The sequence below is a fragment of the Zootoca vivipara genome, chromosome 9 (genome assembly GCF_963506605.1).
Source record: "Zootoca vivipara chromosome 9, rZooViv1.1, whole genome shotgun sequence".
NCBI classification, from domain to species: Eukaryota; Metazoa; Chordata; class Lepidosauria; order Squamata; family Lacertidae; genus Zootoca; species Zootoca vivipara.
In genome coordinates, this window is record NC_083284.1 from 11,277,894 (window position 1) to 11,295,474 (window position 17,581).

General features: G+C 45.2%; 1 protein-coding gene and 1 non-coding gene across 3 annotated transcripts in view; one reads left to right on the forward strand and one right to left on the reverse strand.

Moving 5' to 3' along the window:
* Positions 1 to 17,581, forward strand: part of FRAS1 (Fraser extracellular matrix complex subunit 1) — a 332,187-nt gene that overhangs the window by 257,561 nt on the left and 57,045 nt on the right. For both annotated transcript variants that reach the window (XM_060278390.1, XM_060278389.1), the window contains 8 exons: positions 2,756 to 2,788; positions 4,412 to 4,543; positions 6,591 to 6,716; positions 7,444 to 7,691; positions 14,632 to 14,783; positions 16,031 to 16,193; positions 16,947 to 17,079; positions 17,265 to 17,455. In XM_060278390.1, the coding sequence (XP_060134373.1) occupies positions 2,756 to 2,788; positions 4,412 to 4,543; positions 6,591 to 6,716; positions 7,444 to 7,691; positions 14,632 to 14,783; positions 16,031 to 16,193; positions 16,947 to 17,079; positions 17,265 to 17,455 (1,178 nt within the window). The remainder of the gene's footprint in view (positions 1 to 2,755; positions 2,789 to 4,411; positions 4,544 to 6,590; positions 6,717 to 7,443; positions 7,692 to 14,631; positions 14,784 to 16,030; positions 16,194 to 16,946; positions 17,080 to 17,264; positions 17,456 to 17,581) is intronic.
* TRNAQ-CUG (transfer RNA glutamine (anticodon CUG)) lies at positions 9,014 to 9,087 on the reverse strand. Its single transcript has one exon. It is a non-coding gene; the product is annotated as a tRNA-Gln (tRNA).

Here is a 17,581-nt window from a genome sequence, read left to right on the forward strand (position 1 = left end):
TTAAGCTGGCCATGAGTGGATTTATTATGTTGTTACCGTTTTTTAAATATCTCGTTTCTTTAAAATGTGCTTTTAAATTGTTCTTACTGGTCCCATGGAAGAGGCAAATGACAAGTATAAATGAATGTTCATTTAGAAGGCCTATTCCAATTCCAGAATGGTTTCGGAGCTTTGCAATCCATGGCCAAAAATGTTTCAGTTTCGAAGAGGTCCCTTGTGGGAACCCTGATAGTACATACAGTACAACGAAAGAAAGAGAGATTTTTGCCTTGTAAATCTGCAGCAATGCCTTTTAGGACTTACCAGAATGTTACAAAATCACAAGGAAGCTTTCAATCTGCAAGAACTGGTAGGAAGAGGAGGGAAAATGGCTTGAAGTTATATCCATAGCATCTATATCTAGACTTATTTTCAATATAGATATTGCAGCCTTGATTGAACAAGTCGGCAGTCCTAATTGTATATAGGGAAATTGGGGTAGGTAGAATTGCAGCCTTTTTTAAAAAAATACTTTTAATTAAATTTTCCAATTAGAACACATCAAATCACATTGAAATTTTTCCCAATTACATTATTACAAATCCAAATTAATCATACAATTCCAATTAAAGAAAACATTCCAATTATAGCCAATTATACTTAATTTTATCGGACTCCCATGCCTCAGATACCCAGAGCTCCCTGCTAATCAACAATACCCATTGATTTCTTTTTAATTTATCCCTTATTTAACAGCCTCTGATATAAATGTCACATATTTTCCAAGTCCATTACTGTCCTTCCTTGGCCTCCGAGTTTGCATTGCCAGCCGGATGTTTCCAAATACTTTCTGTCTCTGTGTGGACTTTGTCTACAAACTCCCTCCAATCTTTGGCCCCTAATACCGATTAAGTCATAAATTATATCCAAATTCCACTCCATGGCTCCTCCGAGAATAGAATTGCACCCTTAGGGTGCTTCTGGACCATAGCTGTCAAGTTTTCCCTTTTCTCACGAGGAAGCCTACTCAGCATCAGGGAATTTCCTTTAAAAAGGGGAGAACTTGACAGCTATGTTCTGGACTATTGCTATTTACAGATGAGATTCAGGTGTGATACTGGCACAGTCAATTGCTCTTGTGCAACAGTCCCTTCTCACCACCGCTTTTTGCAATAAGGAAAGTGAAGGGGAAATTCACGATTAAGTATGGGATTACACTCACTGCAACATCCTCTAAGCTCCATGTAACAAATTGGACGAAATGTTCAGTAAACAGGTTATCTGGAAGTAACCTTAGTCATCCAGCTAGTACTGAACTTTCTGGGAGAAAGCAGCAATGTTTGGATCCCATTTTTTAGAAACATGTTACCAACAGGCAGATAAATTGTCTAGTGCAGCACCATAAGCAGGTCTAGAAGCCATTTCTTTTGTCCAGCTATTGCTTCTCTGTCTGCAAATGCCTGAGACTGAAGCTACAGAGGCTATACTTTGCCCATGTGGCAGTTTAAGGGACACAAACCGCTTGACTGTTTCTAGATGTAGGACCTTGAATAGGTCACCCCCGCTAAAAAGACACTATTAACGAAGGCACTCTTGGGCTTGCCTTCAGATGAAATGCTTTAAAATATTTCCACCGCATCAATGTTCTTTGACCTGGGGTCCCCGGATGTTGTCGAGCTACAGCTCCCAACCTCCCCAGCCAGCTTAACCTTCAACCTAAGGTTGAAGGACACGGAGCTAGCTCAAAAGTTGCTAGCCTGTGGACCTTCAGATATTGGACTCCAACTCCCATCAGACCCACCCCGCTTGGCTGATCGTCAAGGCTGATGAGAGTTGTAATCCAGCAACAAATGGAGGGCCACGGGTCAGCTATCCTTCAGCTAGAACTAAGAAAGGCGAACACACCATGCATTTTAAGCACATTTTCTCTTCAAAGAATTCTGGGCACAGTTGTTTCCTAAGAATGCTTGGAAATGTACTTTGTGAGGGGTAAACTACCGTTCTTTGAGAGGTGCATGTGTGCTTTACAGACATATTTAAGGCTTAGGCTCAAAAGCTGCAGGTGATAAGAGTTCCCACAATTTTTTTCTGCTGATTACTGGAGTTTTAGCACCTAATGAAGGACTGTTGAGCCCTACTCCCACTGACCTCACATGTTCAGTGCTGCTGGAAGGAGGCAGGACAACTTGGAGTGAGCTGTTTGTTTACAAGATGAGCCGAAATCCAAGGGGGCTATTGGCTCAAATTCTTAATATGCTCATTATTTCAAAATGGAGGGAGTTTGTTTCTGGAACACCCCCCCCCACGCCCCCAATCTCAGTGGCTTTACTAGCCATAGCTGCCAAGTCTCCCGTTTTCCCCGGGAAACCCCCGTTTTTCCAGCTGTTCCTAGCTGAAAAAATGGATTTTTTTTATTTTTCCTGGTTTATTCTGTCGCGGCAGCCATTTTGGAACTGGGCGGAGCATGCTCAGAAGTGACTTTTGATGCTGCTCTGCCCAGTTCCAAAATGGCTGCAGTGCAACTTCTGGCGCGGCAGCCATTTTGGAACTGAGCAAAGCAGCATCAAGTCACTTCTGAGCATGCTCCGCCCAGTTCCAAAATGGCGGCAGTGCTACTTCCGGTCTGCTATTTTCGGCCCGGTCCCTTATTTCTCTGACAGCAACTTGGCAGGTATGTTACTAGCTGGAGTGGTTTTGTGGGTCAGGTAAGGCGACATTGTATTTTGCCACACGCTGAAAACAATTACGTTCTCTTTTTGTGTTTAATTTCCTCTAGGCCTTCCGGAATCCGTCAGCTTTCATTTTACAGGTACACATTGCCCTGCAGTTCGTTTTCCAATGTGTTTCGAGCTTGTTTAGTATGTTGCTATTACCTGCTAGTTTAAAAATAACAGTGATTAAATCCTAGCTTGCCATGAAGGTGAAAACAGCATGATTATCAATCTTAGCAAGGAAAGAAAAGTATCAAGGGACGTGAAAGGAAATTAGCAGGGAGAAGTGATGGTGTGAGGGGGTGCTTAACCCTTCCTCCTCCTGTTGTTTCCCCCCCAACTGCTTTTCTCCACACACCTCCAACCAGGGAGAGCAAGATGCAGGGACATGCAGTCAGCAGGAGAAAGCTCTTAAGCACACCCTTCTCAGCTACCTTTCTGCTGCAGAATGTCCTCATTCTATCGCAGTGCTTTGCAGCTGTTCAGTGGGCCTCAGGATTCCACAGCTGGGTTCTGCCAGGAAATAATGGATTTCCACAATAAGAAAGTAAGGCTTTGACCTAATACGTAGAAGCAACTTTCCTGCAGATAATGGAAGACAGTTATTTTTAGGGGGCGGAACAGTTACTGAAGCTATTATAGCTTCTTTTCTTTTTTAAAAAGAGGATTGCATTTTCTATAAAATTTGTGAATTAGTTAATTTTCTGCAGATGATGAAGACAGTTTTGGTTTTTTGGGGGGTGGGGGGACAAATCCTAGATAGGGGGCCAAGGATAAATGTTACTGAAGTTATTATAACCCTTTACTTAAAAAAAGAAAGATTACACGTTACATAAAAGTAAATCACAGACTAGCTAAATGCTTATTATGAAGGAGAAAGGGGTAGAGGGTAGATTTTTAGAGGCACATATCCTGGATGATGATGATGATGATGATGATGATTTTAACAATATCCTGCCTTAACGTTATGTTAATGTCCAAGGCGGTTTACTTAGCAATATCGAAAGGGGGTGGGAAACAAAGTAAAAGAAAACCACATATCAACAAATATGCAGTGCCAAAAGGAGCAGTACAGCATATCCAGCCAAACCCAATGGCAATTAAAACCCACCGGAGGGGTTTGGTGAATGGAACTACAGTCGTGCCTTGGAAGTCAACCGGAATCTGTTCCGGAAGTCCGTTCGACTTCCAAAACGTTCAGAAACCAAGGCACAGCTTCTGATTGGCTGTAGGAAGCTCCTGCAGCCAATCAGAACCCGTGGAACACGCGTCAGAAGTTCAGGTTCCAAAGAACGGTCACAAACCGGAACACTCACTTCTGGGTTTGCGGCGTTCAGGAGCCAAAACGTCCACATTCCGGGGCATTCGGGATCCAAGGTACAACTGTATTGTAAACCTGGTGCTTGAAGGACAGTGAAGTAGCAAATGTGTTTGGAGAGGATGTTCCACAGCAAGGGCACCACTACAGAAAAGACCGTTCCTAGTAGCCACCCACCTGATCTTTGAGGGTACATATAGGTACGTAGATTCATATAAGGTGCCATATTTCAAATACCCGAATCCTAGGCCATTTGTAGCATTATAGGTCAAAACTGGCACTTTGAATTGCAGCGAGTCATTTACTTCACTTGCAAGTAGGTAGAATTGTTGGTTTGTTTGCTTTTAGGGCTGGTTCTTATATACTGTATAAGGCAAAATCATTTAAATGGTTTCCCCTTCAGTCTCAGACGGAGAACATACAAGCCCTGAGATGACATTTACTATCCACTTGCTCCTCACTGATGATGGATCACCGTTATTCCAGATCACTTCTCCAGTCCTTGAGGTCAGCCAAGGAGGCAGAGCCACCATCGGTAAGAAGAAGGAGGAAGAAATCCAGTAGGCTCAAGCTGCAGCCCACAGCCCACTTGCAATTCACACACATTGCAGTCCACTTAGGATCTTTCCATAAATTAGCTGGTGGCAACTGGAGGAACTGGGTGCTTGGTAGAGGAGGTGTGGGTCAGGAAGCTTGATCTGCTGCTGACACCAAAGAAGAAGGACACAGTTTTTCAGGAAGTCACCCGGAAAACATTTCATTACCTGCCACTCCACCTTGTACTCCCCTCTTCCAGCTGCTTTCCTCCTAGTTGTGGGGAAAAGAAATACATGTGTGTAATCCTAGTTGGGAAAAGCAGGGATCGTTGGAATCTCGCTCATGCTGAGCCAAAACATGTGTCCATTTAGCTTAGTTTGTCTACAGCAGGCATCCCCAAACTGCGGCCCTCCAGATGTTTTGGCCTACAACTCCCATGATCCCTAGCTAACAAGACCAGTGGTCGGGGAAGATGGGAATTGCAGTCCAAAACATCTGGAGGGCCGAAGTTTGGGGATGCCTGTTCTACAGTGACTGCCCGGGTTTCGGCTATAATAATAATAATAATAATAATAATTTTATTATTTATACCCCACCCATCTGGCTGGGTTTCCCCAGCCTCTCTGGGCGGCTCCCAACAGAATATTAAAAACACGATAAAACATCAAACATTAAAAACTTCCCTAAACAAGGTTGCCTTCAGATGTCTTCTAAAATGTCTTCTAAAAGTCCGATAGTTGTTTGTTTCCTTGACATCTGATGGGAGGGCGTTCCACAGGGTGGGCACCACCACTGAGAAGGCCCTCTGCCTGGTTCCCTGTAACCTCACTTCTCACAGGGAGGGAACCGCCAGAAGGCCCTTGGCACTGGACCTCAGTGTCCAGGCTGAACGATGGGGGTGGAGACACTCCTTCAGGTATACTGGGCTAGAAGTTTCCTTCAGCCCTAGCAGTCCTCCATTTCCTGCTTCCCCACTGCAATCGTGCCCTACCTCCCATTCTATTCAGATGTTCAGTGGAGACCCAAATCAGCAGACACAGCTCTGTTGACATACATCTCATTCCTCCCCTGGTACCCAACCTGTATGAGAGACCTGTGTTTCCAACCATGAATTTATCTCAGGCACACATTTTTTTGGTGTTCGCTTTTATGACCAGACCTGCAAACACAACATGTAATCCAGCCCTTACATTGGATCCATGTCTTGGGCTGGGCAATGTGCACAAACTGACACAATGGCAGGGATGTAAGAAGGGTATTGTTTTCCATTTTGGCTTGTATTCCCCACATGCAGCACTGTTTCCCTTCCGCTGCAGTTCCTCCAAAAGCAACATCATTCATCTTGCTATCCACTGTGGTGAACTTACCATGAAGCTATATCGTTCTTAGGTTATTCCACCCCATTCATTTCAGTGCAAAGGAAATGCAGTGCAAATAGGGGTTGGGGGACTTAAGCAATTACATATCATTTGTGGCCTGGAAGCAACAACAAATACAGATAGTATTTGCTGACTGATTTCCGTTCTGCGCATGGGACGAGTAAGCACGTATCAGCGGTTTTTCACCTCTGCTTCCACTGGAAACAGTTTTTCACCTCTGTTTCCGCTGGAATTCTTCAACATTCTTGATAATTATCATAGTTATTTCTTGCATTGCCTGGTTCCTAAACATGTTATATTCACCTATGCACGTTCATTGGTCAATGTGGGAAATAGTCACATTTTCCAGTAATGCACAGAGACAGTGAATATTAGCTGGACAATAGGCAAAAATCACCTTTCGATAGCATGCATTTGCATGCATTCTCATTTGCATTTATCTGTTGTTTTGACATCTTTCAGAATCTGATCAAATACGCTAGGAACTGTAAGTGTATTGGTTTCTGTGCTTTTAGCATAGGTCGGGGGTGCCCCTCTGTTTATAGTGTTGCTTTTGTGTCATATGCTTCACTCTTCTCCTGCTCATGCTAAACACATACTCCAGTTTTTCTGAGAGGATAAAAACCCAAATAAATGCATTCTGCTTTCCCTACCTGGATGCCTCAGGGATACAGCTGACAGTGAGTGATGTGGACAGAACTCCTGAAGACCTTTTCTTTGAGGTGGTGGATCCTCCTCATCATGGAGAACTATTCAAGCTCAGCTCCACATTCCCAAACCGCCTGAGTGCAGGTAGGCATGTGTGATTTTTTTGTAGACTAAGACACATCTCTCTGTAAGGAAAAATGTCTGTCATGTATGGCAAACTTTGTGCGCTTATTTTTCTTGGAATGTAGACATCCCCTGTGTGTCACAGTGGCCTGGCTCATGTGTTTTTTAAAACAAATTTTATTGCTTTTTAAAATAAAACAAGTACAAGAACCATTAAACACTTATCCGGCAGTACATCTAATGGTGTTCGTTCTATCCAATGAATGGTCAATATTCAAACCTATTGCAGTTGTACCTTGGTTGATGAACACCTTGCGACTCGAACGTTTTGGCTCCCGAACACCGCAAACCCAGAAATGAGTGTTCTGGTTTCTGAACGTTCTTTGGAACCCGAACGTCCAACGTGGCTTCCACAGCTTCCGATTGGCTGCAGGAGCTTCCTGCAGCCAATTGGAAGCCGGGTCTTGTTTCCGAACGTTTTGGAAGTCGAACGAACTTCAGAACAGATTACATTCGACTTCCGAGGTACGACTGTACTTAACATAACCTCTCCACTGAGAAGATTGAGTGGTTGGCATAACAAGGTCTTGATTTGGGTCATGAACATTGTTAAAGAAAGGGGTCCACATTTCTTGGAAGGTCTCTCTTTTTGGTGCCTGTGTATTTGTGACAAAACAAACCCTCGTATCACAGTTCTCACCATGTTGTACACGGGAAACTCCTGATTTCAACCTTTCTTTCTGAGAAGGAGATACCTTCACGTATGAGGAGGTCGCCAGGAATGCTCTGCACTACATCCATGATGGTTCGTCCTCAGTGGAAGACACTATGGAGATTTCAGTGACGGATGGCATCACCACAGCTACAGCTGTACTGAAAGTCAAAGTAGCCCTGATTGACAGTGAAGGCCCCAGGCTGGATCCCGGCTGCTCACTCGCCATCACGGTGGCTGCTAAAAGCTCTGTGATCATCACCCGATCCCACTTTGCCTATATTGTAAGTGCCTATATTGTAATCTTTGTTTCCAGCCTCTTAGCCTTGATAATGTACCAGTCTATCAGCCTGTTGGGGTGCTGGGGGGGGTAGTACCTCTGGTGGGGTAGTTTGTCCTCATCCTGCACTCCGCTCTCACCTCTGGCACCTAGAATCTGTCCACATTTGACAGCATCCACAACCGGGGAACAGCTTTGATTGGCCAGGCAAACCAGGTGAGGGTCTGAAACCCTCGGTGAGTTAGGGACTTCCACTGCATGCAAAGACAGGCTCCATTGGCTTGCTCGGACGAGGAGGGGAAAAAATCGAGAACATTTAGAGCCATACTTTAAAACATAACAAAAGTTAAGATGCTAAAAAAGATTAAAATTGCCTCAACTTCCAAAGCATCTGCGTAGGCTTGTCTAAGCAGCAACGTTTTTAGCAGGTGCCAAAAGGAGTGCAGTGAAGGAGCCTGTATGATCTCAATAGGCAGGGAGTTCCAAAGTTCTTTCATTTGTGGAGTACTTATAGTTGGTTTTAGATGGTTTCTGTCCATTTCCATATGTTTGTTTTAAAAAACGTTAGAAGGGGGAGAATTTCCATTGGTGCCCGGTTGTAATACAGTCATACCTCGGTTTAAGTACACCTCGGTTTGAGTATTTTCAGTTCAAGTACTCCGCGGACCCGTCTGGAACGGATTAATCCACTTTCAATTACTTTCAATGGGAAAGTTCCCTTCAGGTTAAGTATGCTTCAGGTTAAGTACGGACTTCCAGAACCAATTACACTCATACCTCGGATTAAGTACGCTTCAGGTTAAGTACTCCGCGGACCCGTCTGGGACAGATTAATCCACTTTCAATTACTTTCAATGGGAAAGTTCGCTTCAGGTTAAGTACGCTTCAGGTTAAGTACAGACTTCCGGGACCAATTGTGTTTGTAAACTGAGGTACCACTGTACATGAAATGACTTTCACAAGGTTCAAAGGACTCTTCACTTTTTGTTTCTTTCTTTTATCTTTACGTCGACCTTGTGAGGCAGATAAGGCCCAGAAAGTCAGCGTGGTTTAGCAGTTTGAGTGTTGGACTAGGGCCTGGGAGTTCGGGGTTCAGTTCCAATCTCCCCTGTGAAGCTCAAAGAGTGACCTTGGGCCAGTCACAAACCCTCAGCCTAACCCACAGGGTTGTTGTGAAGAAAAATGGGGGAGAGGGCAAGGATTTCCTTGATCTCCTTGGAGGAAAGGTGGAATATCACAGCACAATCCCTTGCATCACAGAATTGTAGAGCTGGAAGGGACTACAAAGATAATCGAGTCTAAGCCCCTGCAATGCAGGCATCTATTTGCCCAATGTGGGACTCGAACCCACAACCCTGAGATTCAGAGTCTCATGCTCTACCGGCTGAGCTATCCCAGGTCTGGGTTGCAATAAATAAAGGAGAGTGAAAAGCCCAAATCACTCAAGTGAGTTTCATGACTGAGCAGTGATTTAAACCACGACCTCCACAGTCCTTGTTTGAACACTTGCTGTTGGGGAGCCAAAACAGTCTAAGGATATGTAAAGAAACATAAAGAAACAGTGGCAACGGACCCTCCAAATGTTCCTATTTTCCAGGGACAGTCCCAGCTTTACAGAAGCCATCCTGGCTTGTGATTTGATCTCGGAATGTCCCGCTTTTCTGTTTTCAGTCGAGAAATGATGGAGAGTATGGAGTTATCCAACTCCAAAGCCATGTGAAGTCAATCCTGTATAGGGAAGGCTTTTTTAATGTTTAATGTTTTATTATGTTTTTAATGTATGTTGGAAGCTGCGAGTGGCTGGGGCAACCCAGTCTGATGGGTGGGGCATAAATAGTGAAATAATAATAATATGCTCTAGTTATCTCCCGCTTGGACTACTGCAATGCACTCTATGTGGGGCTACCTTTGAAGGTGACTCGGAAACTACAACTAATCCAGAATGCGGCAGCTAGACTGGTGACTGGGAGCAGCCGCCGAGACCACATAACACCGATCTTGAAAGATCTACATTGGCTCCCAGTACGTTTCCGAGCACAATTCAAAGTGTTGGTGCTGACCTTTAAAGCCCTAAACGGCCTCGGTCCAGTATACCTGAAGGAGCGTCTCCACCTCCATCATTCTGCCCGGACACTGAGGTCCAGCACCGAGGGCCTTCTGGCGGTTCCCTCGTTGCGAGAAGCCAAGTTGCAGGGAACTAGGCAGAGGGCCTTCTCGGTGGTGGCGCCTGCCCTGTGGAACGCCCTCCCAACAGATGTCAAAGAGGAAAACAACTACCAGACTTTTAGAAGACATCTGAAGGCAGCCCTGTTCAGGGAGGCTTTTAATGTTTAATAGATTACTGTGTTTTATTTTTCTGTTGGAAGCCACCCAGAGTGGCTGGGGAAACCCAGCCAGATGGGCGGGGTATAAATAATAAATAATTATTATTATTATAGAATGGGACATCCCTATTTTCATTGGAGAAATGTTGGAAGGTATGCGGCAAACTTGAATGCCTTAAAGAACCAGGCTTGACCCAGAAGTTCTTGTGCAGGGCAGGATTTGCACCTGACCAGTTTGGATATTTGACCGTCTTCTGCACATTTGGCAAATTCGTCTTGCAGTTCCCTTCCTTTAGCAACGCCTCAGTGAAGATGTCCAGGCTCCTTGGTGTCTTCCCAGGCTCAGGGCCTGCCATTAGTTTGAGCCTCCTTGACACTCCCTGGGCCCGCGTGTACTTGTAGAGGAAACACTTCCTACGATTGTGTTCAGGTGTGAAGGGCGGTTTCTTGAGAAATATGACTCTTGGCCCGCTCTCCCCGGCGTTTCAAGGAGCTTCTAACGCAGCCCTGGCACGTAGCCTGGCCTCTCTCCGCGTTTTATTATTTGGAGACAAAAGCTGACCCGGAGCCAGCGGCTGCATTCCAAAGCCGTAAAAGTGTGAGGGAGACTGCTGTAACATAAACCGCCAACATCCCTCTCAATGTTCTCGCTTGGCAGAAGTTTCAACCTTTTCTGCCGTGTCCTGCTTGCGGCTGCCAAAAAAGCGTACGAGTGGGGGGGGGGGAGAATGAGTTCTTTATTTCTAAGCAGGTGTTTTGGACCGTGCCTGTTACATGAAGGTAGAGGTGGAGTGCAAAGGTAAAACGAAAATTAAGCTAATCCCAGAGTCAGGTGCCATTAAGCCTCTTTCGCTTGCGGGCCCACCATGGAGGTAGAAAGCATGCCTAGCCAGGTGTGGAGCAGTTTGCTCTTGGTTGCAGACCTAAACGGGCACAGATTTAACTCTGGTTCCCTTTCAGAACCCATCAGCCCCAACTAATTCCCAGAGTGGTTTAATATTCAACCCCACTTTCACGCAGCGCCGGTTTACCAAATAGGCAGAGGAGGCGCAGGCCCTGCGACAGCAGATCAAAATAATATTGATTTGATCTTGGAGCAAAATTACATTCAAGTTTTCTTAGTTCAATGTTATAACACCAAAGCACATGCATGAGGGCCTCCCCCCCCCCCGAAATTTCAACTGCCTAGGGGCCTCCACAGGATTTAATCTGGCACAGTTTTCACAGGAACTCTGGGAATCGTAGTTCTGTGAGGGGGAATAGGATCTCTTCTAACAACCCTCACCATCCTTAACAAGTTGCTCTTTGGGGAAAGCCATGACTACTTAAAGTAGCATGATCCTGCTTTAAATGTATAGCACAGATGGGACCTAAGCCAAAACAGCTTTTTTCCTGTGTATAAGACAATGGGTTGTTTTATTATTTAAAAATGTTAAAAATTTGGGGTTGTCTTATACAAGGATGGTGCAGAGGTGGGACGGGTGATTGGTGGCAGCTGTGAGCAGGAGATTGTCAGCGGCAAATCGGTGGGTGATTGATGGCTGCAGCAAGCCTGCTGTCGATTGGCTACTGCCAATTGGCAGCGTTGGCGAGGCCAGGCAGGTGAGCGATTGTTGGCAGCTCTAAGCAACTCCCCCCAAAAAGCTTAACAACTTTGGGCAATCTCCCCCCCCCCATTTTCTTAATTAATTCTGGAGTCCCAGAAAATAGGGGTCGCCTTATACACGGGGGCGTGTTATACACGGAAAAATACAGTATGTGTCAATGAAAAATCACCTGTTCTGCTCTCACCTCCCGTTTCCCCAGTTCTCCTGTGTATGAGCTCCTTGGGGTAGGGACCTGACATACCTGTTCTTTCATACCTGGACAAGGGAACTGCCACTTCACCAGGGTTCCTCTTGTGCTGAAATGTTGAGCAAAAGGTAAGCTCACCTGGGAAGGAACACATAAGCTCACAGGAAGGTGCCTGACATCGGGTCAGATCCTTTGTCCATCTCTCCCAGTATTGTCTGCTGCGTCTGGCAGTTTTTCTCCAGGGACTCAGGTGGAGAAAGGTCTTCCATCTTGTCACCTGTAACTTGACGGTTTCGACTGGAGACACCACAGGTTGTGGCTTGCATCTCCATGAGCTTCCATGTGTGGTGCATGAGCTCTACCGCAGAGCTCTCGCCACCCCAATACCCAAGGCTGAATCAGGGTGGCATGGCATCCTCCTCCAAATCATAGAATTGCAGGGTTGGAAGGGGTCATGGGGGGGTCATCTCGTCCAACCCCCTGCAAGGCAGGAATCTTTTTGCTCAAGGTGGACCTCAAACCCACAACCTTGAGGTTATGACAGTGGCGTAGCATGCGGGGCACAGCTGTGGTTGCCCTGTGTGCGAAATTGTTGGGCGCAGAATTTCAACACTTGGTGGTGCCTCAATACAGCTGTTCCCTTTCGTCACTGGGCTCGTTGAAAATGGCTTCTCGATGTGAACCAGGAAGTGGCCACTCCAGAAAACAGAACAACTCTTCTTTTCTTATCACTGCAGCTCCAATCTCCTGGGTGGGATGTCATTAGGGAATTGAATGCACATGTGTACTCCATCCGTTTCTCTCCCTCCCACCTGCCCACTCCATGTGGCCCTGGGCACTGGCAACCAATGCTACACCACTGGGTTAAGAGTCTCATGCTCTGCCGACTTTTACATTTCTCCATTACCAAAATCTGGGGTGGGGGTGGGGAATGCCAACTGTCCCACTCCTCTTTCAGAAAGTGAGGTCTTTGGATACATACTGTGAGTTGTATGTATGTGTGTCTGGATTTCATGGATTTAGCCCATGAAGGTCTGAAGAGAGAAAAGCTTCCAATAAGAACAATAGCAGCAATAATAATGTTATTGTTTCTACCCAGCCACACTGGGCGGCTTACAGCATATATGGGACTTGGGTTTACAGCTCTTCCAGTTCTATGCTTTTATGCTCGTCCCATGTGGCGCTCCAACTTGGAAGACTCTGTTGGCATTTTGAGTATTCAGGATTTTGCTTAACACAACGTTTATAAATATGTATGTATGTATGTATAACGGTCGGAATGCAGGACATAGCATTCATGCTGCTAGTCCTATTTTAATACTGTTTCCCCCTAAAATATCTCCTCATCCTGTTCTTTAAGGATTTAGATGACAAACTAAAATGGGCCTGCAGCTGGTGCGTTGAGTTTACTAGCAAAATCCTTTATAAAAATAGCTTTGATTTGGAAAAATGACAAAACCAAAAAGGAGGATGGCGGGCGTGTTAAGGAATTCTGAGCTGCGAAGGTGTTAGGCTGGGTATGCAGCTTGTTGATTCATTGCGTGAGTTCTAATCATTAATTGACTAATTAACTAATCTGCATAACTTTGCTTGTGAATTGAACATTAGTTCTGAAGAGGAAAGCATTCTTTCATTCATTTTGGAACAGGGGTTGGGGGCCCCACCCCATATGCCACTAATGGGATTGTCAGTACTTGCAATAAAAAATAATTAGCTCTTCTTCTTCTTCAAAAGTCTGCTTCCTGATCAAGGGCATCCCCCCCCCCCCCGTGATCAACCTAATTTGAATCAATTTATAGAATCATAGAATTGTACACTTGGGAGGGGATCCTGAGGGTCATCTAGCCCAACCCCCTGCAAAGCATCCATGACAGATGGCCATCCAGCCTCTGCTTAAAAACCCACAAGGAAGGGGAGTCCGCAAGCTTTGGCAGATTTATTAACTAAACATCAAAGACCAGGAATCCAATGCATTTTAGGGCTGCTCAGACTTCACATTTTGGTCCATTCTAACTTGGGAGATATACTATCAGTTACAGGCAGGACTGTTTTTACACTGTGCGAGACAGTTTCATGCCCAGGCAGCCCAATCCTTGAATAAATTAAGTTCTGCATGAAATTATGCAAATCAGAGGGGGACATTGCACAATTTTTCTGATTTTGCCTAAGTGAAGCTGTAATATTTAACATTTGCACATTTTTTCTGCTTCTGCTAGTTCTGGCTTCTGGTGCAAAGCACCAAAAGTGAAGTTTCAAAATGAGCACAGCGTAACACCACAAATGGTTGAAGGCAGTTTGGTGTAGTGGTTAGAGTGTTGGACTAAGACCTGGGAGACCAGGGTTCAAATCCCCAATCAGCTGTGAAGCTCACTGGGTGACATTGAACCAGTCACTGTCTCTCAGCCTAACCTACCTCACAGGGTTGTTGTGAGGATTAAATTTGTGAGGAGGGGGAGAAATCATGTATACTCTAAATCATGGGTAGGCAAACTAAGGCCCGGGGGCCAGATCCGGCCCAATCACCTTCTAAATCTGGCCTGTGGACGGTCCGGGAATCAGCGTATTTTTACACAAGTAGAATGTATCCTTTTATTTAAAATGCATCTCTGAGTTATTTGTGGGGCATAGGAATTCATTCATTTTTATTTTTATTTTCAAAATATAGTCCGGTCCCCCACAAGGTCTGAGGGACAGTGGACTGGCCCCCTGCTGAAAAAGTTTGCTGACCCCTGCTCTAAATGACAAGAGTCCTGCTCTCCACCTGGTCTTGTTCCCCTCACTTTAGCCCGACTTAACTCCTCTTTTTCGTCTCACTTCTCCCCTTAGGATAATAACTCTCCTGATTCCAGGATAAGGATTCATTTAATTTCCCTTCCCATGTATGGAACTCTGGTGCGGACAATACCCGGACAAGATTCTCAGGAGTTTTCTGAGGTCTATAATTTCACGATGGAGGACATCAACAATAAAAGAATCAGGTAATCCTGGGGAGATTTGCGAAATTCTTCCGAGCACCTTAAGCCCTCCCTGCTCATTCAGAAATCCACAGTGCCACCTACAGGGAAGACAGGCACTGAACATCAACAATACTGTACTTTTATAGCCTGTCTCGCAGAACGTCTAGTGATTGAGTGCTGATCTTTTCATGTTTTGTGGACTGAATTACTACTGCAAATAAGCGCTTCACAAACAACGCTTATAAAAATCATTCTCCCAGCACAAATGTGAAGGGTAGAGCAGGAAGAGAAAATGGAGAAGCTCTCTGTTTAAAGAAAGTGCTAAGCTGTTGGGTGCTTTTGGGGAAAAAGATAACTGAGAGGAATATGGCTTGTGAAATTATTTGCTAAAGTGCCCGTCTCCTAAGGCAGGCAAGGTAGATGGTGTTTCAGGAACTCCAAATCCTTCTTCTCAACGCTACGTCTAACATTGTATGATGTACAGTATAATTTAGCACTGAAGAAAAGCAATTTTTTTTCCCAGAGAGTTGAAGACAGGGGCCTCTATAGGCATAATGGGAAATCATAAATGAGCTTTGGGCTCACGTACTCCCCCCAACACGCCATGAGAATGAAATTTGAAATGTTCACTCCCACTTTGAAACAAACCATCATTCTCCATTGCATCTGGACTCTGAAAACTGTGGTTTATTTAAACTATGGTTTCAGAACGCACTGAGCTCAGAATACAATTTGATCCTGTGCTGTTGTATCAAGCCGCAGTTTATGGAGTTCAGATGTAATGGGAAACAGTGGCTTTTAAAAAAAGCTGAAGTGAAAGCTTCCAATTCCCCCTCTGGCCACTGTCTATGCTGACGTGAGTTAGAGTCAAATATCGTTTTATATTTGCCCTCCACAGGTTCCCCAGGCCTGCTTTATAAAACTTAATCCAGCTATGGGGAACCTGTGGCTCTTCAAACCTTCATCAGCGTCAGTCAGCATGGACAGGGGTGAAGGATGATGGGAGTTGTAGTTCATCTGGAAAACAACTTTTCTCCCGCCTCTGATCCAGTTCTTTGTTGTTTCTGCCTCTTCTTCTGGAGTTGTTAGACCACAGTTGGCTTGTCTCACCCAGTAACAAGAAAGTGCGAGTCCTTTTCTCCCTCCCTCCAAGAAGATAAGAGGGTGGCAAAGATTAAATTGTTGCAGAAAGGTTCTTAAGCACGCTATGTGAAAGCCTTTCATCTGGCTGTCACTGTGTCTCCACTCCTCTCACCTTTCCTGTGCAGATACCTCACAGAGTTTGAGACCTTCAGTCAGCCAGTCACCGACATGTTCCACTTTGCTGTTTTCGACGAGGACGGCAACCGGCTTGACAGCCAGATGTTCACCATCACTATCACGGCTGTCCAGAGCAAGCCTCCAGTCATCACTTTTGCCGACCATATTGTGGTGCGTCAACAGCCGGTACTTGGGGGTGTGGGTTCAAAGTTGTAAGAGCAGCATGCTTGTCAAAAGGCTGGGCTGAAAACACCCTCCGTTTTAAATTCCGAATGGGACTTAGAAGGAAGATAGTGACTATTCAGAGTCTCATGCAGCAAGATATTTCCCATCGACCACTGCCTGGTCTTGATTCAGTCCTCTAGGACAGTGTTTCTCAACCACTGTTCCGCGGCACACTAGTGTGCCGCGAGACGCTGGCTGGTGTGCCGCGACGTGCGGCGACGAGAAGGGCGATTTGCATTGTCACGTGCCTGGCGGCCGGCAATAGACAGCGCTGACCCGCCGGAAAGCAATATTTCTCCTCCTCTTTCCCAAAGCTCAGTGCAAACGAGCCTGGCGGCCACCATTACACTGCGCTGACCCACCGGAAAGCAATATTTGGCAAGTGTTTCTTACAGTCATAATTATAATATAGGGCGGCACAGAGTTAAATTTTTTAACTTTTTTAATGGTGGTGTGCCTCGTGATTTTTTTCACGGAACAAGTGTGCCGTGGCCCAAAAAAGGTTGAGAAACACTGCTCTAGGAAGGAGCTGGTGGCGAAGAGGGGAGATTTTCCTGTTTCCAGCCCTTTCCCTCCACATTATTAACATTTGCACGTGAACAGTAGCTGTTAGGCCAGGAGTGGAATGGCAGTAGGTCAGCTACGGCATTGCTAGAGCAAACTTCAGATGTAAACCCTGTTTTGCTTTTGTGTTTTCAGGTGGATGAAGGAGGGAGGGTACCACTTAGAGCTCACCACTCCTTAACCATTGACTCCCATCTTGCCCAGGAAGGCTTAGTGGTGACAATCACATCTTTCCCAAGATATGGGTACATTGAAAACACCAAAACAGGTAAGTTTGGAAACCTAAAAAATAGAAAGGTGGCTCCTTTGAATCTTAAAATACACACTGGCAGATGAGGCTCCCTTTGAAAAACAGCAGCAATAAAAAATTATTTGTCTTCTCTTTCTGCCTGGTAGTGTGGTACCATTTTAAAACAAAAGTATTATTTCATATTGACAATGCTGTGTTTGCAGGTAGGCGACTTGGTCCTGGACACACTGCAAGCTCAGACCTCTCGTTCTCAATTCAAGATGTGGTAGAGAACCACATCTATTACTTTCAAAGTGTCCATGAAAGTATTGAGCCATCCACGGACACCTTTAGTTTTTATGTCAGCGATGGCTTCAGCCAATCGGAAACCAGCAGCGTCAACATCACCATCAAGGTGAGCTCACTTGTTGGGTTTGATTCATAAAACCTATTCAGTTTATAGAGGATGCATGCATTATCCACTAGAAATCTGAAACCTCTCTTGTGATTAGCTTTGCCTGCTTGAATATATGAAACCCTA